At 39.8% G+C, this 20,381-nt stretch overlaps 5 protein-coding genes across 5 annotated transcripts; 1 reads left to right on the top strand and 4 right to left on the bottom strand.

Moving 5' to 3' along the window:
• Window positions 1-590: 590 nt before the first annotated feature.
• LOC103856048 (zinc finger protein KNUCKLES) lies at window positions 591-1,094 on the bottom strand. Its single transcript, XM_009133127.3, has one exon. The coding sequence runs from the start codon at window positions 1,092-1,094 to the stop codon at window positions 591-593; it is 504 nt and encodes a 167-aa protein (XP_009131375.2).
• A 2,858-nt stretch (window positions 1,095-3,952) lies between these two features.
• Window positions 3,953-5,393, bottom strand: LOC103856047 (NAC domain-containing protein 41). The gene is made up of 3 exons (XM_009133126.3): window positions 4,981-5,393; window positions 4,574-4,833; window positions 3,953-4,498 (listed from the first exon to the last, which is right to left on the bottom strand). Exons 1-3 carry the CDS (start codon window positions 5,162-5,164, stop codon window positions 4,316-4,318), a joined length of 627 nt encoding a protein of 208 aa, XP_009131374.1. The 5' UTR covers window positions 5,165-5,393; the 3' UTR covers window positions 3,953-4,315.
• A 303-nt stretch (window positions 5,394-5,696) lies between these two features.
• On the top strand, window positions 5,697-8,678 carry LOC103856045 (exocyst complex component EXO70B1). The gene has a single exon (XM_009133123.3). It carries the CDS (start codon window positions 6,572-6,574, stop codon window positions 8,615-8,617), a length of 2,046 nt encoding a protein of 681 aa, XP_009131371.2. The 5' UTR covers window positions 5,697-6,571; the 3' UTR covers window positions 8,618-8,678.
• Window positions 8,679-8,706: 28 nt separating this feature from the next.
• Window positions 8,707-14,303, bottom strand: LOC103856046 (probable alpha-mannosidase At5g13980). The gene is made up of 28 exons (XM_009133125.3): window positions 14,097-14,303; window positions 13,933-14,016; window positions 13,712-13,800; window positions 13,471-13,645; window positions 13,176-13,382; window positions 13,017-13,088; window positions 12,818-12,931; window positions 12,502-12,602; window positions 12,341-12,434; window positions 12,095-12,262; window positions 11,940-12,005; window positions 11,748-11,813; window positions 11,610-11,666; window positions 11,316-11,535; window positions 11,093-11,232; window positions 10,947-11,018; window positions 10,784-10,843; window positions 10,626-10,697; window positions 10,497-10,544; window positions 10,285-10,404; window positions 10,159-10,224; window positions 9,961-10,073; window positions 9,795-9,879; window positions 9,594-9,704; window positions 9,412-9,507; window positions 9,287-9,334; window positions 9,143-9,211; window positions 8,707-9,073 (listed from the first exon to the last, which is right to left on the bottom strand). Exons 1-28 carry the CDS (start codon window positions 14,301-14,303, stop codon window positions 8,831-8,833), a joined length of 3,063 nt encoding a protein of 1,020 aa, XP_009131373.1. The 3' UTR covers window positions 8,707-8,830.
• A 464-nt stretch (window positions 14,304-14,767) lies between these two features.
• LOC103856044 (histone-lysine N-methyltransferase, H3 lysine-9 specific SUVH4) lies at window positions 14,768-18,868 on the bottom strand. The gene is made up of 15 exons (XM_009133122.3): window positions 18,663-18,868; window positions 18,206-18,541; window positions 18,082-18,120; window positions 17,959-18,013; window positions 17,772-17,881; window positions 17,498-17,674; window positions 17,287-17,385; window positions 17,080-17,178; window positions 16,725-16,774; window positions 16,550-16,638; window positions 16,298-16,457; window positions 15,985-16,090; window positions 15,592-15,774; window positions 15,267-15,497; window positions 14,768-15,175 (listed from the first exon to the last, which is right to left on the bottom strand). The coding sequence occupies exons 2-15, from the start codon at window positions 18,527-18,529 to the stop codon at window positions 15,062-15,064; spliced, it is 1,836 nt and encodes a 611-aa protein (XP_009131370.1). The 5' UTR covers window positions 18,530-18,541; window positions 18,663-18,868; the 3' UTR covers window positions 14,768-15,061.
• Window positions 18,869-20,381: the final 1,513 nt, after the last annotated feature.

Below are 20,381 nucleotides of genomic sequence, written 5' to 3'. Positions count from 1 at the left end.
ATAATAAGAACTTGGAAGGTCTAAGAAAATGGTGTTTGGTAAAGAAAACGTTTTTACATACGTTTGAGTGAAAAAGTGGTTGTTGTTTGAGGCTCTTAAAAACGGCACGCAGTTTACTTGTTTCAATTTGGAAATATTTATATAGCATGAGCGTCACGTGAGAGTGAGTCACGTGGGGGGTAATGATGACATGTTGGATTCCACACGTACCAACATTTGTGGAGGCGGTTAAGGATTATTCAGCAGATCAGAAGACGGAGATAGAAACCTCCGATGGATGATGTGTTCGTCCATCTTAAACTTAAATTAATGTTTGATTACAAATGCATTACCGATCCATCAACGATTAAAAAAAAAGCATCAGTTCTACATTTAAGTAGAGACCGATGCATGATTATAAAACTAAAACTAAAACCGAAACGATCATTATCCAAAAAGTAGCAGGCAGCTAGTTTGTCCTTTTAAGTAAGAAGATGAACACTAAAACGATAGAGAGATGGAAACGTTATACAGCTCCAAAGTAGTACTTAGACGAGAGCTGAACAAAGACAAAAACAGACGAAACAGAAATTAAAAGCAAAGATTTACTTTCAGAGATGGAGAGAAAGATCGAGCTGTGGCTCGTCTTCAATGTAGTAACCAAACGGGTACGGATACGGATCGACGTAACCACCACCACCACCACCCACCATCATCGTCGTCTGTTGATTATCCGGTACGATCCAGGTTGATCCGGACCATCCGGTTGCTGTGACGGATCCTTGAGGAGGTTGGTTAGGGTAGAAGTTAGGACAAGCGAAAGCAGCTTCGTCGTGGAGGATTGACGATGGAGGAGGAGGATGATGATGATCGACGCCGAGGTTGCGGCGAGCAGCGGCGCGTTCGCGTTTGTGAGCGTTCTGGTGACCGCCGAGAGCTTGAGAGGTGTAGAACTTGCGTGGACAGTACTGGCACGGGAAGAGGCGGTGGATGGAGGGAGGGTGGTGAGATCCGGGGAAGGAGTAGTGTTTCTTGTTTGATGATCGATGGTGTTTTGGTGGAGGAGGAGGACACATGAAGTGGTGATGGAAAGACGACGGTGGTGGCTCCGCCATTTTTCAACAGAGAGAGAGAGAGAGAGAGAGAGAGAGAGAGAGAGAGAGAGACTGTGTGTGTGTGTGAGAGAGGTTTTATGGAAGGGTTTAAGCTGTCTCTCTATATTTGTTTGTTTGCGTCGTTTGTTGCAGAGAATAATATCTGCTTTTTAAATTACTATTTTGCGCTCAGTTTCTTCTCTCTCTCTTTAACTAATTTCACAGATCCCAAGTAAATCCTTTTTGCTCCATCCATGTATGCATGTATATATGTGTATGTATACACTCGTTTTCAATATATACACAAAAAAATATCTCGAGTGAAACTTAAACTTGTACAGTTGTACTTCCTCTCCAAGTTTCATAATGAAGGGGTAGGATTGAGAATTTTAGATGAGATGGTATGTTTAATAATGTTTTATTTTGTTGATAAATAATAATGTTAATGGTGAGTGCGTGTTGTTAATCTCGTTTAATTATCTTGTGAAAATAGTAATGAACGTAGAGTCTGATACACTATACAGTGATTGATGAGATACTAATTAAAGAGGATCTATATCGAAATTTGCGTCGCTAAGATAAATAGGAGAACCGAGTGGAAAAGTGATTTGAAGTTGTTGTTGATGGGATCAGGACTTCTCCCTTTTTATTTGCTTTTAGAATACAAAGTATAAAGAAAAATAAGTATAAAGAAAAATAGAGATTGGTTGCTTTTTGTGTTTGGACTGCTACATCCTGCAACGCGAGATAATCTGGTAACGACACGTTCTGACTAAACAGTTGTGTGCACGGTACACAGTACACATACAACACGAGTGAATACACACCCTCACACTTGATTGAACTCAATTAAAAGTGTTTGAAAATCCTTAACAATACTCTTTATTAGTGAGAGTGTTTGTTTGATTGATATGATATGATAGTACCTTGGTGTTGTGATGCTAAAGAAGACAAGAATCAAAGAAAGAGGACCAAGTCCAAAGATGGAATTGCCAAACATGGAAGGTTTCTATGTTTCTCTAACCCTGTTTATTCTTTCCATTCTCTCACTACTTACCTATCAGTCTATCACTCTCTCTCTCCCCTCTTCTCACATCATTGCATTTTTCCTTTTCTTATTCTTTCTGCTCACTTACTTATTGGATTTACAAAAAATCTCTATCTCCATGCACTCTTAGCCCAACATCATTATAGCTCTCTTCTAAGGCCCATATACACAAGGAATACACACAACACAAGGCTTATTGACTTCAAGTAGCTCTTAGTTAAGAAAAACAACAACAAAGCTTTTATGTTTACAGTCCATAGCTTCATCCAAATTCCAAACCACTCTGTTAGAGGGCCAAAATTTTCTTTACAAGTTTCAACGATAGTACTTATTTTTCTTTTCTTTTCAAATTAAGGAACTTAGGTGTTTTAGGGTGATTGTACTTAATAACAGGGACCATCTATTACTTTATCTAAATGCATATATAAACTTGTTTTGGTTGCAAAAACACCAAAACGAATGCTATTTCCTATAATAGATTACATATAGATAATAAGATCAACATGGTATGTTTTTATGCAACCAAGTTATTCGGAGATATATCACTCCAGCTATGTACTTTCTTTTTAACTAAGAAAACTTATTGCTTAATTAATTCTCACAGTATCATCTGTCTAAATGATCTTTGGATATCTATAATTAGGGTGTAGTTAAGTCTTGGTCAAAGTAATAAACGTTTGCTTGAAAACGAAGCAATCCCACATCTAATTTACCTTTTGTGTGCTGAAAAAGTAAAATTGCTTTCTCTGTCAAGCATATTCTAAAAGCTCATTGGCACCTAGTTACCTCTTCTCACACACAATACACAGACTTGTTCACATTCACTTAGTACCTCCTCATCATTTCATTGCTTATTTCTTTTATTTAGTGCAGGCAAGGTAACTTTATTACATTTTTTTTCTTTGATTACATTTGAAAACCAAGGATTGCTTCGATTAAAAGCATTAGAGGACATGTTTATGGTAATATGTGTATTTGTGTGGGAAAGAGGAGAAACCTAGATTGCCTTAATCGATGTTGTCTTTTTGTGGATTGTACATTGGAAGATGGTGCACAATGCACATGTAACTTGTCGTTGACCTTCTACACCATTTTCTAATAATTATTTACAATTGTTAGAATGTATATTATAAAACTGATTCAAGATTTGTTGTATTTTCAATTAATCATTATAAATTTATAATGTTCACATACATACACCCATGTTATGTCCCTACTCTGTTCTTGTATAAACCAAGTTCAATATTTTGTCTTTTCTCATCAATCGAGCCTTTTTGTTGGCACACATGAATACATGATACATGTTTAGTTTTCTTTCATTGTTTTTTTTTTGTAAGAAAAAGTTTTCTTTCATTGTTATATATAGATAGTTGAGAAGTTTTGGGTACATATTTTCTCTAACGAATCATGAAATTCATTCAATCAAGTATAAAGCTCTTATATAATACTCGCATTGTTTTTACGGTATACAAGTATACAACTCACACACAGATTACTAATTAAAACAATCATGTCCAAGAAATTGGTCCTTAAACATTATAAAAATTGTGTCAATGACAATAAATATATAAAAAAATATTTTTGGTTATTTAAAAATGGTCGACACCAAGAACTTAGCTTCTCAACACCACATGCGATGGCTTCTTCGGTTATCCCATTTATTTTTAATTTCAGTTTCAACTCTTTCTTTTGTCCCTCTGTGCTATCTAACACATCTTTATTTGGAAGTCTCCAATCTATATTTTTATTTTATTTTAACACGTAAGATATATGTATGTGCATCAACTTGTTATAACTTATAACTAAATACAAAATGCATCTCCATCTTATATGAGTAAATCAATTTTCCATACATATTGATATTGATATTATAAAACAAGTCTATATATATTCTTATTCTATATAAAAAGAAAGGGAATCAAGTTCTCATCCAAGAATACATCTTTTTCTTTCAATTCAACTTTACTTCCTATTACACGGCTATGTCACTTTTAACTCTGATATTGTTAAAACAACTTCAAGTAAAAGTTAACAAGTTTGACATATACTTGGTTTGTTCAACAAATCTCCACTCACACAACACTTTCTGATAAAAATTGACCCCTCTCTAGCCTCCTTTTACTTGTTTCTCTAAGAAATGAATCAAGACGTGACAGAAACGTAAGTGGAGTAGGTTAGGGCTAAGGAGCAACGTTTAAATAATGCTCCCTGACTCATCAGCTGAGGTAGGAGGAGATGGCGGTGGAGGACCAAATTCATGATTGGACCCAATAGTAAATTCTTCTTCTTCAGCATCTCTCACTCTTGGTTTCCTCTGTCTTCTTCCTTTTGGTTCTTTCCTCTTATACACTTTGTACACCGCCCATTCTCCAAACACCTGTTTTACAATACAAAATCAAACCTATTAGTCTAAAAGTTCAGAGTCTTATTTCTTATTATGGTCTAGCATTACCTTAGTTGATGAAAACCCAGCAAGGCAATACTCTGTCATGCACCATCTGGTTTTGTTGGAACTAGAAGAAGAATTGTTTGTTCCACGGAAAACAAGTGTTCTTCTAATCCCAACTGTTCTACCACAAGCAGTGATGTCTCTTTCTTTCCTGATAGGTTTCCAATAACCGTTACCAGATGAAATCTTGATTCTATGGTCATTACTTGAGACTTCTTGTCTCTTCTTGCAAAAGAAGTACCTCTGCCTCTCCTTTTGATCCCCTGAAAAAAAGAAAAACCCAAACACTATAATATGATAATAAAAAAAAACATAATCTGCTGTAAAGTTACAACCCTTCTATCAACCCATTTGAAAAAGAATAACAGGAGACATATGCTAAAACAGAAGGAATAAAGATAGATAGAGACCTGGGAAAGTGAGAGGATGAGAGAAGAAAACGTCAAAGACAGGGATGATGGAGGAAGGCAAAGGAGAAGCAAAGGCCTTTGGGAGCAAGTAATGAAGGATGAGCTCCTGCTCTGTTGGGTGAAATCTGTATCCAACTGGTAACTTCATGCCTCCATTGACCATTATACTCTTCTCCACCTCCATATCTTGTCTCTTCTTCTTATTCTTATAAACTGTTTCTTCAAATATTATTTAAAATTTTAAAATTCTTGACAAGCATGTATCCATCATTCCATCTAAAAAGAGGAAACAAGGGAGAGAGGGAGAGAGAGAGAAAGAAGATTCGTGTAGCCTTTTGTTTGTGAGGCTAAATGACAGTAGGAGAGGGTTCTATATATATGTATAGATTCCCCATGGGTACACACTACACATATATATATTATATAGTTTTGTAATATAAATGGTTTGAGTGTTAAAAAAAAGAAGACAAAAAGGTAGAAATGGCTTCTTTGTCTGAACATTTCGTTAGTTCATAATAAGAAGGAAGATGATTACATGAGTAAGAGAAAAGGAAGGTGCATTTGAGGGATGTTTATTGACTTACAAAGGTACAAGAAAATGTCATACACATATTCAAAAAATTAGAAAAAAAAAAAAGAAGAGATGGAAGGACGAGAGAAACGTACAAGTTTGGTGTTTACTCCATATGCAAAAGGTTTCTTTCACTCGTTACAACTTGATCATTTATTCCCTTCAGTTTTACATTCCAACTGATCTTCAACCATACCATTAAATCTAACACAGTAAAAGTTAGATCTCTTTTGACAGTTGTGAGCCACCCCACGTCCGGTTATTCAATTAATAATTTACAATATACAGTACTCTAGCCTGATCTAAATGTTAATTTCTTTCTTTCTTTTTTGAAAGAAAAAAAGAAGTTAGTTTCTCTCTTTTGTAAAAGTGTGCTTAATCGCATTTATTTGTACGTGTGGAAAATATGAGACACAACACCGCCTACTTGTTCCCCCTACTGGTTTAGTTTATTGAAGCAAGCAAGTCAGGGGAGACTTGATTAAGGACCATTTAACATCGAAGTTTACTAGGCCTAATTATTATTTGGGTTTTTAATGAGCCTTTTCTTTCTCCTCCACAAGCTATCCTCTTATTTGACTGATATTTCTTTTTTTTTTATAAAGAAATGAAAATGGTTTATGCATGCACGTATATAAATAGAGTTGTGTGAGGAACATGCGTGCGCACCATATCCCACGTTATCCGCTTTTTTTTTATCAAATCATTGTTCATATATACCTTCCATTTAAATCTTTAATATATCGGCTAATCTATGTACAATTTTAAACAAAAGTTAAATAATTACGAGGTATTTTTCTTTATATTTGCCGGTTAAAAATAGAACACACGGTATTGGTGTTGAGATGAAAGAAAAAGTCAAGGCTCCCCTACTTCTTCGATTCATCCATTGCGACCATCTTCATCGCCTCTCTAACCACACAAACCACAAAGCCTAATGTCTAAACGAAAACACAACACATGAGTCTCTCTTTTCTTAACAATTTTTAAGCTTTACGTAAATAATAATACTAATAAGCTATGGAGAAGAACGACGACAAGGACCCTGATCTTCATCATGATGATGATCATAATGACAAATCTAAGGAAGAGGAGAAAGGAGACACCGTTTCAGATGATGTCGATGTTGATAAAAAAGAAAATGTCGATGTTAGTAATGCTGAGACAGATCACGTCGATCCAGGAGACAATGCCGACAAGGTTAACTCACCATTAGGACAGGAAGAAGCACCACCAGAGATTCCTCAAACCATCGAGTCCTTATCCGAAGAGCTCGACCAGCTTCTCACGAGCCTCTCCCTTCACAAAGAGGAGCACAAAGACGTCACCGAGGAGGAGAAAGGAGAGGATGGTAATTATTTTCAGATCCCACAGTTCGTTGGCAAGTTCTTGGATCTCTTCGAGGACAAACTCTCCAAACACGACACCGTCGACCCTAAAACGACGTGGTATCAAGATCCAGAGGAGGTCTCTTCTCTTCTCGAAGCTGTTGATCGTGTCTCAAAGCTTATGGAGCTGTTGCTCAACACCAAATCTTGTTTGGACCATCACGAGTCGTTGATCAACCACGCTGGATCGATCCAGCAGCGTGCAATGGCCTTCTTCGAAGACGAGTTCCGTGTCCTTTTAGAAGAGTCTGTGATCAAGGAGCCTGCGGTGGTCACGGAGGATCAACAAGATCACCACAACGACTCGCAAGATCAGGACAATGTAAACAACGTTCCTGAAGGCGGCGATGAGAAGATTGAATACCCTGGCTACTCGGAAGAGATGGTTGTCTTGCTGAGGAAGATAGTGGAGAGGATGAAAGGAGCAGGGTACGGATGCGAGTGCAAAGAGGCTTACTTGGTCGGGAGAAGGAACATCTTGATGCGTACGTTGAAACAAGAGTGTGAGTTTGAGAAAGTTAGCATAGACGAGGTGCAGAAGATGAGCTGGGGGGAGCTTGAGAGAGAGATACCTATCTGGAACAAGACTGTTAAAGACTGCTCCTCCCTCTTTTTCCCTGGGGAGCTCAAACTCGCGGAGAAGATCTTCCCAGGGGACGAGGGGAGCTTGTTCAACATCGTCACGCACGGGCTAGCCATCCAGTTCTTGGGCTTCGCCGAGGCCGTGGCCATGACCAGACGGTCCACCGAGAAGCTCTTCAAGATCCTTGACATCTACGAGACTCTTAGAGACGGCTTCCCAGCCATTGAGGAGCTCTTCACTGAAGAGCTCCGCAGCGAGCTGAGGAGCGAGGTGACCAGCGCTCGCTCCCGCTTAGGAGAGACAGCTATTAACATATTCTCGGATCTCGAGAACTCTATCAAATCAGATTCTAGCAAGACCCCTGTGCCAGGGGGCGCGGTGCACCCCCTCACCAGGTACACCATGAACTACCTCAAGTACTCGTGCGAATACAAAGGCACGTTGGAGCAAGTGTTCAAGTCTCACTCCAAGATGGAGGAGGAGGAGTCTACGGAGAGAGCCTTTGCGAACCAGCTGATGAGGATCATGGACCTGTTAGACGGGAACATGGAGGCTAAGTCGAAGCTCTACAAAGACATACCACTGAGCTGCATCTTCATGATGAACAACGGGAGATACATAGTGCAGAAGATCAAAGGCTCTGCAGAGATACACGAGGTGATGGGAGACACATGGTGCAGGAAGAGGTCGTCCGAGCTGAGGACTTATCACAAGAACTACCAGAGAGAGACGTGGGGGAAGCTGCTGGGATTCTTGGGGCACGAGGGGCTGATGCACAACAACAAGATAGTGAAGCCTAATTTGAAGGAGAGGTTCAAGAGCTTTAATGCGACGTTCGACGAGATACACAAGACGCAGACCACTTGGGTGGTTAATGATGAGCAGCTGCAGAGTGAGCTGAGGGTTTCTATAACCGCGGTGATGATACCTGCCTATAGGGCCTTCATGGCTAGGTTTGGACAGTACTTGGATCCTGGTCGTCAGACAGAGAAGTATGTTAAGTACCAGCCTGAGGATATAGAGGATCTCATCGACCAGCTCTTTGAAGGCAACACTTCCTCCTCTTCAACCGCCACCGCCAAGCGAAGAACGTAGTAGCTTCTCTATTTCTTTCTTGTTTTGCAAGGAACACTTTCTTCTTATGAATAAAAAATTTGATGTATCCCTTGTTGATAGCATAATGGTAAGTTATGTGAACTCAACTCATCTTTTATTAAAGTTACTAAACGTCTAAAGTAGAAATACAAGAGGAACGAGACATGAGACTCTTTATTCTTGAAACTCACTTATTTAGGCTTTGCTTGAGTCTCAAGCATCGAATCTGTATACGTGAGAGTGGGAAGGTGGACGCTCCAAGCGGATCAACACTGTCCTAATCTCCATAGGGTAAAGCTCCATCACTAGCTTTCTTGGATCTATTTCTCTTCCTCTCTTCACATTCTTCATTTCTTCACTAGATCCTTCACCTTCTACTTTCCACACCAACCTCTTCTTCTCCATCACGCTTCTTTCTTGGTTTGCTGACAGGCTCATCTCAGTCACTTTCGCTATCTGTAACACACATTTTTTTAATTATTTTCCACCTCAAAACAACACCATCTTTTTAAAAATGCTTGTTACCTTTTTGCCGGGGAATAGCTTCTTCAGTTCCACTGTTGCCACTCCTGAGAGATCTTTGTCCTCTCCCACCTGATTCCATAAACCTCAGATGTATCATTCTTCTACCAAACCCACAGAGAGAACTTGATATTAATTTATTAATACCTCGTAAAGATGAGCTAGACGCAGGAGCACGTTCCCATCATCCAGTTCCTGAAAATTGTGAACAAAACGTTATCTACTCAGTTCATCCAAAAGATCTATCACTTTTGAGTCTACAAAAGAGGCACCTGAAGAGTAAGAAGTGCGACATTGTCTGGTAAACTGTAGGATGAATCAATCCCCGAGAATGATGCTGCACCAAAACTCATCGGCTTTCCATCATCCTAAAACATTTTAAACATACGTTCTATAAATGCTTTAGACAGCTATATAGTAACACACTGGTTAGGCCTTTTACTCTTGTTTTCACCTGATGAGCAAAGGCCAAGAGGAGTGGGGAGTAGATCTCTTGTCCGAAAGTTCTTCGCCATTTTGCACCTTCTCCAGATGGATCGATTCTATAGTAATATTTTCCTTGGATCTGTAGTAATTTTCAGAACCTGCAACTTAGACCAGGAGAAACAGAATGTGTTCTTAAAGTGCATAATTTTTTTATAGTGTATGTCCTTACAGTTAGTCCAGTACACTTGTCTTTAACACACGTTGTCTCGTTCAGAGACTCAGCTACACCTCTAGAGTCATCTAGGAGCAGTCTCCTGTGATTTGAGGTGATATAGTCTGATTAGACCCATGGAGAGAACGGTAGTGAAATTTTTTGATATTGCTATGTCCAATACCTATGAAGCATAAGCTCAACTTGTCCGTCCACAATGCTCGACCCTCCAATCGCTCTGTCCACCATCACTGAGAACTCCTTCTGACTGTCTTGCAGGTATATTCCATGATTTATCTGAGAAGAATATATAATTTATATTTCAACTGATCATTTTCAGAGAAACTGTAAACTACTGGATCAGTGTCAGTGACCTCCATACCGGGTAGTAGTTTCCTGCAACAGGTTGGTTGACTTCTAGCTTCCAGTCTGACCGATAATCACGGATCTGCAAAACAATGTTTTAGTTTATTCAATGACACAAAAGAAGAGAAAATTGACATCATACCCTTTTGATATAGTCACGGCCACTTGAGTCTGTGTAGAAAGTCTTGTCACTTTTCAGGGAGCTTGAGATCTGGGTCACGACTTCTTTGCCAACTCCATCTTTAATCGGTATGTTACCAACCTACGCACACAGATAATGCCAAAGCCTTTACTTAACAATGGAATATTAAGACATAAAAAGTGGTAAAGGGATAGTTAATGTATGAGGCTTACAATAAATTCAACTTCCACATGCTCCTTGCCCTTGTAAACTCTAGTGACCTATAGACAATTATGAAGTCGGACAGTATAAGAATCTGCAATCTGCACTTCTGCAAGAGAGCATACGGGAAGCATAGGTACCTGAGAGATCCACGGATTTATTTGTTGATGAACTTCATCCACCAGTGGCCCACGTATAACAGTCAAAGGAACCTGAAAATTGAGACGGTTTGTTAACATTGAAACTCTTTTCTATGATTCGTTTGAAAGATTAATATCTTTTAGAAGTGAGTATGAACCTGTCCTTCCGGTTTGATTGGGAATGTGCCATTTGGACGGAAAACATACGCACCCGAGTTCTAGTAGTTGCAAACCAGACAAGAAGGCCAGAGAAAACATGGGGTAAGTGTACTGAACTTTAGCCAGGAAAGGAAAGTGTAGAAAATAAAAATATCCACTTACCTGAGGTTCTTTGTCATTTGTTCCATTGTATGAAGAGTAGTAGCTAAACGTCTGTTTTAGTGGTTCTGTCATCTTTACAAATGAAAAAAGATTTATCAGCTATTTATGGATCATTGCAAGTTAATGTTTGAAAAATAATGACATACCGAGATTCTGCTGTTATAATAATTGATTCCTTTCCCTTGATCAGTGGAGAAACTAAGCTTCAGATGCTCATGACCAACGTCAACAGTTGATTGTTCGCCGTTTTGGTATCTGGAGACATGTGATTTGCTAGAATATCCACCTAAACTTGGAACAAAAAGTGATAGTGATCAAGTTCAAAAGCTTGTTACATTAGACCAAATAGATATGTCTTCACCATTGTACCTGTTTTCTTAGCACTGGAGATAGTGTAAGTAGTGAAACCAAGAGGAGGCACAGAAACCGAAAACACAAGCCAATACTTTGGCACCTGCGTAGGGGCATGACCTAAGTACGCCTCCACGTGATAGCTCCTTAACGCCGCATATTCATCCGTAAATGGAACGAGTTGAGACTCAACTTCGTGTCCCTCAGAGTCATGCACCGCAATTTCTCCGTCCACAACCTAATCAAAGAACCGTCATATAGTTGTTTCACACATAAAGTGATTTTTAACGAAGAAGAACTTGATTGACTCACAGGAAGCCGGACAATGTCCACTCGCTTCCATCCAAGTGGGTTATAAGCCAATACGGTCTGCAAAGAAGAAGAAGAAGTACAAGTCAGGAAGGAGGCACAGAGCTATAATAGATGACCTGATAACCGGAGGAACCTTACCAAACTTTTCCCCTCGGATAAGTTGATTTCGCTTGCGGGGCAGTAACTTATGTTCAGCAGCAAACACTGAAAGAAGAAAGGCCAAGCTATTACTATGAGTTACCTTTTATCAAGAGGATGTAATGTAAGCCTTCACAATACATTGATAAGATTCTTCTGAGAAAAATGTTTTAGCAAGGAGATTATTTTTACCTGTTTGAACGTTGCAGGATCTAGTTTAGTCAAATGAGCAAGAGAAGTAGCAACCACACTCTCAGCCTGCAAGGTGAACAGATTTTATTAACTTCTATATAGAGCAAACAAGGCCATTAGAAAACCACAATCCACATAGCAATTAGGCACACTACCTCAACATAGCCTATTGCCAGTCTTTTGGCATAATCATTAGCCACATGCTGTTTCGATGTACCAGAAACAGCGTCATGATGCTGAGCAATAGCTAGGGCATCTGCTAACGAATCTGTATTCGGACCCTTCTCACTTCTCCCTTTGAAAAACTCGAGTTGCCTTGCCGCCTAAACTCTCCAAGTAACACACATGAATAAATATTACAACTTCAAAAAGTATTATTTGGAACGTGGAAGAACAAGTACCAAGTAGTAGCCACTCATCACTCTGACATAACGCTTAAGTGCTGGCCTACTTGTAAAATATCCAGTCCAGTAAGCATTTATACGGTCTGCATAACTGGAAGTAAAGATTTGGTTCAGTCTCTAAGCAAAACCTGTATCAAGTAGTTAGATAAATTACTCACGGAAAATAATCCTCTGTTTTCAGAGGCCAAGCCTCATTCGCCGCGTGTTTTGCATCTGTATATATGGAAGGAGTAGAGTAGAGAGCATTGACACGCCCATCCTGCAATAATCAACGGTCCACGAGTTAGAAATATCTCGTTTGTTGTAAATAATCTACTAAAACTCACTTAATGAAAATTTTCTTTGTTTTCATTCCGCAACTTTTATTAATTGACAAAAAAAAACTTAAAACGCCATTCCGCTATTCCGCAAGATTACCAATCAGAGGCCATAAAGAGGAACATTATATTTTAGACAGCTGATTGGATGACTTACGAGGTTAACATAGTGAAGAAGCTTGTCCATTTGTCGAAACCAGGTGTGTGCATACTGGTACCTAAAATCTGTTCCCATTGTGAACATGATGTGATTCGTTCGAGTAATGTTGGCCTGCAGACAACCAAAAAACATGTCACAAAACCGTAAAAAGAAAACTCTACCAATTAAAATAAAGGAACATTCTCTCCAAATCTACCTGATCTAAAGCTGCAGCTACAAAGGCATTCACTCGCTCTTGAACATTGTAATCAAACAGGTCCGGATCATCCTTCATGGATAAAGATCCACACTTATTATAATTCATAAGAACAGAATAAATACAAGAAAAATAGTAATCAACTGGCGAGGAAAGTACTTGGACAACGGGGGAATCATCGGTGATTTCATAGTAGAAGCCACCAGGTGGAGGTTCATAGTTCTTAGGGAAAGCACCAGCAAATATCTGTGAAGAAGAGCCGAGACTCTTGGAGCCTCGCCAGACAACTTCAAGGCTCTTGTCCCCTTTACGCTTCTCCCTATCTTGGTAATCTATCCGACCAAAAAAGACTGAGTCGAATCCAACCTGCGGTTAAATCAGTAAACAAACAACATCTTCACACCTCTAAGATCCATACACAAAACATAAAAACTAAAAGGAAGGGAGTTCTTACTCCAGCGCCTAGCAAGTAAGCCTGCACTGCAGAATGTCCAAAGGGATCAATCTGCCAACCGATTCTTGGAGTCACATTGAACTCTCTGATGATGAAACGATGCCCGAGAGTCGTCTGGTCAATCATGTCTATGTAGTGTGGCGCTGCTTCATCATGCATACACATACCACCGTTTCTACAAAAAGAGGCAATGTTAACTTACAAGTTACAAGGGACACGAGCAAGGTGAAGAGACACATACATGTGCTCTAGCTGGCCTGAGCGGATAAGTCCCTTCACAATGGTTTTGATTTCCTCACTTTGTTCATTCCACCATCGCTGAAAAAACGCCTGCATTCATCACAACAAAGTAGCCATCATTCATCTTGAAAGATTGTGAATTTGTGATTGTTCTACACTAAATCTTCATTTCATAAAAGCTAACAACTTCAATTAGGAAACAAAAAAAGAAACTAAATTTACCTGTTCAACATAAATGAATCTGCGGTTCTTATCAGCCAGCAAGGCAGGAACAATTGAATCCAGCACATTCTGAACACAAGCAACCTACAAGCAAAACAAAACAAAAACAAGGTAAGTGTACAACAGAATCTGATCCGTAATAAGAAAACCAGAAAGGAGTTGACCTGGATAGAGTTGTTAGAGCCGACATAGTACTGATCAACAGTCTTGAGCCAACCAACATCATCGTGGGAGTGAGGAACCACATGGACATTAAGTTTACCTTGGACCATGGTATGTGAAGTATTGTAGACCATGTATCTTGATTCCACCCTTGAGGAGAAGATTCCCAGTAGCAAAACAACCCAACAGAGAAACTTGGAAAGATCCATTCTCTCAAACTCGGACTGTGCTCAGTCAACTCCCCAGTTAGAGTGACGATGAAGAAGAAAAGAGTTGCCCTTTTTAACCCTCGAAGCTAATTTTTTTTCTTTCTAAAGTGTTGTCCCTTTTTCTCTTGTTCTTTAATAATTCACATTGCTTACTTTATAATAAGTGACCCTTATCCATAGAGAAAGCTTACAAGGGAGGTTAGGTTACGGTCCAACATACACATCATCATATCAAACAAAATCATCCCAGAAAACAACATCATTCTGCAGCTTGCATCTGCCATATGATTCCATATTGAAGCAGCAAGCACGCGGACGCGTGGACGTTTATGTTAAAAGGGCCCAACCTACCAATAAGCCCACTATGTTAACTGGGCCTCAATCTAGCCCGTTATCTGGATGAGGCAGTAAGAGGGAGGAGCTGAGTCAGAACTACTTAGGAGTTAGATTAACAAAAGACATTAGACAAATACCAAGTTCTTAAACCAGCAATAGATATAAGTTTATATACTGTTGGCCTTACAAGTTTATATGCCACTAACATAAAAGAGTTCAAGGAAGGGACAATGCCCAAAAAAGCAACAATAGTTAATGTACGCTGCAGACGAATATGCCTAAGTCCCTAAAACAACATTGTCAAGGGGATCCGCTTGGGGGATAGTTTAGCCATGTAGTCCCCAAAAAATATGTTCAGTCTTAATGAGATTCATACTACAAAATATGTTGCCAATAGCCATATAGATTCTTCTACTCCTTTGCTAGTAGAGGCGTTTTCTACAATTAACTGCTCCACAGTAGCAAGTAAGCTTTTTCACCTTCCCGTCCGGTCCATGAACGCTATCAAGAGTATATCCATAGTCGTAAGTCAGCTCCTGCAATAGAAGACAAGAGAATGCTTCAAGTTTCTGAATATAAAGAGCATATGTTCGAGTTAGTAACCACAGGGGATGAGTTTATCAGTACCTGCAGTGGTGGAATGTTGTCAGCTGCGAAAAGAACCACACGGGCAAGCTTGATATCCTGGTGAGAGCTCAGGACGCACTGGACAAAGAGGTTTGGTTCGCAGCTGTGATTAATGAACCTAGCAAAGTTCCCTGTTGAACCAGCGTCGATGCAGAACTCGGGGACACTCTCATCTCCATTGCTTTCACTGGCTTTGTTATCCGTTGGTACAGCTACGTCCCCTAGCCTTCTCTGTTTGCAAGAATAAAACAATATATTCCTCAAAACTAAAACATGATTGATTCAGTAATGATCACAAAGCAAAGTAATATTTTCTCTATGTTACCTGTCTTCCATCAAGACCTTGCATTGTCTGTTGACAGTCAATCTCAAATATGTAGTCATTGTCAGTAAGAGTATCCACATCGTCAGTTCTACGGAGGACTCCTATGTACTCACATACTGGTGAGCCAGCTGGTATGAAGTCCCATGATCTAACTGCCCAGCCCTTCTTTGGGGAACGAAAGACCTATTTGATGAAGCCACAGCAAAATAAACCAAAGGGAGATAATCAGGCTTCAGATTGTAATTTGTCTTCTAGACATAATAAGCTTTATTTCCAAACAACGCCGAAGATAACAGACTATATATAATGAAATACAAATGTACTTTGGTTCTTTCTACTCAAACAAAATCCAGCTTTAGTTAGTTATCAAGGTCTTGTTTTGACCAAACATACCTCCAGATGAAATCTTAATCGCTTCTGAGAGGTTCTGTTGACACATTCAGGCCCACACCCACAGTTTGGACCACATTCAAATACAACGTCTCGAGGCTCAATTAATCTGAAAAAGAAAAAAAAGCCAATCAATGTTCCAACTGTACCATTTACCGCAACAGTACACCAAGAGCCTGCTGGCCAGTGCTCATGGAAAGGAAGTATAAGACTGAAGTAGCAACCAGTTTTTACTTCTCTCATTGCAAACTTTAGTTCAGAACATTACGCAAAGGTCACACAAACTAATGAACAATGACAGCACAAGGAATATCACCTGCCATCATTAAGGTCGACATATGGAAAGTTTCCACCATTAAGCCTAGCACAAGCACATTTCTTTGAATCAGTGCAGCCGCCTCGGCAGTTACACCCAGCTGAGCTCTTTGGAATTTTGACATTGGGCTCAATCTTCAGAGAATTGATATATGTGAACCCTGAGACATGAAAAGAGGATAACTCAGCTCGTTAAATATAATCAATCAAATAATAATGAAAATTATTACTTTCTAGATCTGCTTCAACTTGCCTGATGATGAAAATGGTGTCTCATCCACACGATTGGTGGCTGGAATGCGCTTAGATTCTAGCCCATTAGAGATGTCCTCGCACACCAAGCTTCACAAAAAACCATCGGCATTATTTAATGATAAAATGAAATTAAATGTGTAATAATACTACTTGGATAAAAGCTAAACAGATACCCCTGAATCTCGGAAGTAGACTTTGGTATGCGTCCGTACATAAAATTGACCTGCGATGACAAGAAACAAAAGTAGAGTAAAGTGCATTCTTTAGGCCCAGTAATAAGTCAGAACATAATAAATATAGCCAATGAAACAGAAGCAATCTTATAATCAAAATCATTCAAATACAAGTTTTGTAGTTTGTGAATGACCTACGCTTATTGTTGTTCATAATATGCAGGAACTATGACGACTTGAGGTAACTTATCAACACAATGCCACAACAGATATCCATACTAAATAATTAGAATACAGAATGACTTATAAAACGATTGCAGCTATCATAAATCATAAGACAAGGGAACAGACATACCTGATTAGTAGTTAGTTCTGGTTGTCCCTCCTTTCGTTTCAACTGATACTTGTACACCGTAAATCCTGAAACGCCTTTCTCTGCCCAGTACTTTACAACCTATACGAAGAAGGTAAGAAAATAGGACCAGAGTCACCTTTAAAATAAGATTACAGATAAAAAGGAACTCAAGAACAAATAATAAAAGGGATATATATGTACAAGTACCGTGTATAATCCATCATAAGTGTATACTCGTTTGCTATAGCTGCTTTTGCAATTGTGACCACGAATCACTCTGACAGACACCCCATGTTCAAAGCAATTCTGAGAAATGGAAGCAAGTAATACATAAGTAAGGAGAGTTAAAAATAAAATCTTACATTATAAAGAAAAAGTAGATTGCATTCATAATGAGAACATTAAAGAGAAAACAGACCTTTAAGCCCAGATTCCCTCGAACTAACTCTTGATCCTTAAACTGACGTTTATCACCAGTTAAGTTATGCCCTCCCTGACCAGTGTAAGTCACCACATCTGCATTGTCTAGGTCATCCTCGTACTGCCCCGACATAACAATGGAAACAGCAAGCGGAAACTGGTAAGCAGCATAGTCCTGCAGGAGAAAGAAAAATAGCAAAATCAATGAATAAAAGAGAGGTTACAATGTACCTTATAAATATGATAAGAAAAAAATATTAGAAAAAGGGTACTCTTTGGTATTCGGCTGCTCCCATATAATCTATGCCATTTAGCCAGTGGCTATGGAATCCTACAGCAACCATTTCGGCTCTTGAGAAAAACCGATGTCCAACATCAATACCTGCAACAAGCAAGTTGTGATCAGGGTATCACATCAAACCTTTGAACAAGAAAGTAAAAGCACAATCATAAACCAACCTGGCAGGTCACCAATCATTTTTCTTGGGTACAACACTGCATTGGCTTTCATCACCTGGAAACAACATACATTGAAGGTTACAGAATAGAAGAAAATAAATAAAATGTAACAACAATACTTGCCTCAGTGACCCCCTTCAAGTCAGGTCTGCTCATCTTACCCTATAGACAACATTGAACCAAACACAAGTCATCAACAACAACAACAACAACACATCAGAAACAATTGCGAGGAAAATGCACAGACCTGGACCATGAGGAGATACTGCGTGTTGAAGAACCGCAGATTCCTCCTGACTTTGAGGTGAGGATCCTCTTCACTACCGTAAAAATCCAAATTGTTATCATTCCCATTCCGCATTGTAATTAGGGTTCCTTCATTGGTGCTAACATCATCTTCCTTGGCGTCGTCACAAAGCTCAGAGCTTTGATCGCTGAGGAACTTAACCCTCTCGCGAGCTAACTGTTCCTTCTCGTCACGCTCCTTTTGTCTCAGCTCCTGAACACGTGAGCTCAATCGACGCTCCTTTGGCTCCTCGGGACTCTTCGCTCTCTTCCTTCTTCCAGCCATTTGATTTTAACCCTAAACGAAACCACGATAATCACAATCCGACACGTTATTAGGGTTTCAAATCGAGACACGATCGAGACAAGACAAGGACGAGATTCAATGATCTGGAGATGAAACGAGGAGATTAACGAACCTGTGAATTGTTGTCAGGAGATTAGGGACTGGAGAGAGTGATGAGAAGCTGTCACCAGACGAAGGCGTGTGGAGACAAGAAGGAGATATTTTCGCACTTGTGGATTTTGTTTTTGTTTTTTTTTCGGACAATTATGTCCTTTTTCCAGCTGTTGCAACCTTTCAGTTTCCCTCCAAAGATAAAATTTTGGCGGACGACGAAACGAAAAAATAAATAGTTTCTATTGGGCTTTATAAAGCCCATATTTCCAAAGGCCTAGTTTTGTTCCAATAAAGAAAAGATCTGTTCGGTTCGGTTATGTGTAAACCGAACCAGTGGTCCATGGTGGCAAGGCAGCAAGGTGTGTTGACGGAGACCCAAAATCCTCCTCCGTCCATACAAATCTCTCGCTCCTAAAATGATTTATGTTCCTTGATTATCAATGTACAATACATCGTCAAATATATACACAATGTCGTTCGTCTGTTCCACTATTACAGGAGAACTAATATAACAAACTTATGTGATCCAAGGATCTCGGAGAATCTTGTTGAGCATATTCTATCACCCCCCCCTCAGTCGAATCGTTGGGTGACCGGACGGAGAGACTGTGCTTGAAGTCGTTGAACAGTGAGGACGGGAGTCCCTTAGTGAATATGTCCGCAAATTGAGAAGAAGATGGTACATGTAGTACTCGGACTTGTCCCATAGCCACTTTTTCACGCACAAAGTGTATATCTATCTCTATATGCTTTGTTCTTTGATGTTTGACAGGGTTGTTGGAGAGATAGACCGCGCTGATGTTATCGCAGTACACAAGTGTAGCCGTGGTCAGGGGGCAACCTAGCTCGAGTAAGAGATTGCGTATGTAGCAAGTCTCCGCAACCACATTTGCTACGCCTTTGTATTCAGCCTCAGCACTAGAGCGAGATACCGTGGGTTGTCGTTTGGAGGACCATGACAAGAGGTTGTCTCCCAAGAAGATACAATATCCAGAGGTAGAGCGGCGAGTATCCGGACAGCCAGCCCAATCTGCGTCGGTATAGGCAGTCAGTTGCGTAGACGTGGACTTGAATAACTGAAGACCTTGGTCGAGAGTGCCTTTGAGGTAACGCAGGACGCGCTTAAGAGCATTCAGGTGAGGTAGTCTTGGGTCATGCATGTACAGACACAGCTGGTGAACCGCGTATTGTATGTCTGGACGAGTAAGTGTAAGATACTGCAACGCACCAGCAATGCTTCTGTATTCAGTGGGATTATGAATGGGATCGCCATCGTCTTGTGATAACTTTGATTTGAGGTCCACCGGTGTTGTTACTGGATTGCAATTCTGCATCGACATACGAGCAAGAATATCTTTGGCATACGCGGATTGAGTCAGCAACATACCTTTGGAGTTCTTCTCAATTTTGATTCCAAGAAAGTAGGAGAGGGGTCTGTCGTCTGACATTTCAAACTCAGCTTTGAGCAGATTTGTGACTGTGTGTCTAAGCGCTGGTGTTGATGCCGTGAGAAGAATATCATCGACGTAGAGGAGGATGAATGCTTGATCGTTTCCTTTGTTGTAAACGAAGAGAGAGTGGTCGCTGTTGCTTTTGTTGAAGCCAAGCTTTGTCACAAACTCAGAGAAGCGAGCATTCCAGGCACGAGGTGCTTGTTTCAAGCCGTAAAGAGCTTTTTCGAGTTTACATACGTGATGAGGTTGAGACTTGTCGATCATTCCCGGTGGTTGATGCATAT

Source organism: Brassica rapa, chromosome A03 (assembly GCF_000309985.2).
Source record: "Brassica rapa cultivar Chiifu-401-42 chromosome A03, CAAS_Brap_v3.01, whole genome shotgun sequence".
Lineage (NCBI taxonomy): Eukaryota > Viridiplantae > Streptophyta > Magnoliopsida > Brassicales > Brassicaceae > Brassica > Brassica rapa.
This window is presented reverse-complemented; position numbering and strand designations above follow the sequence as displayed.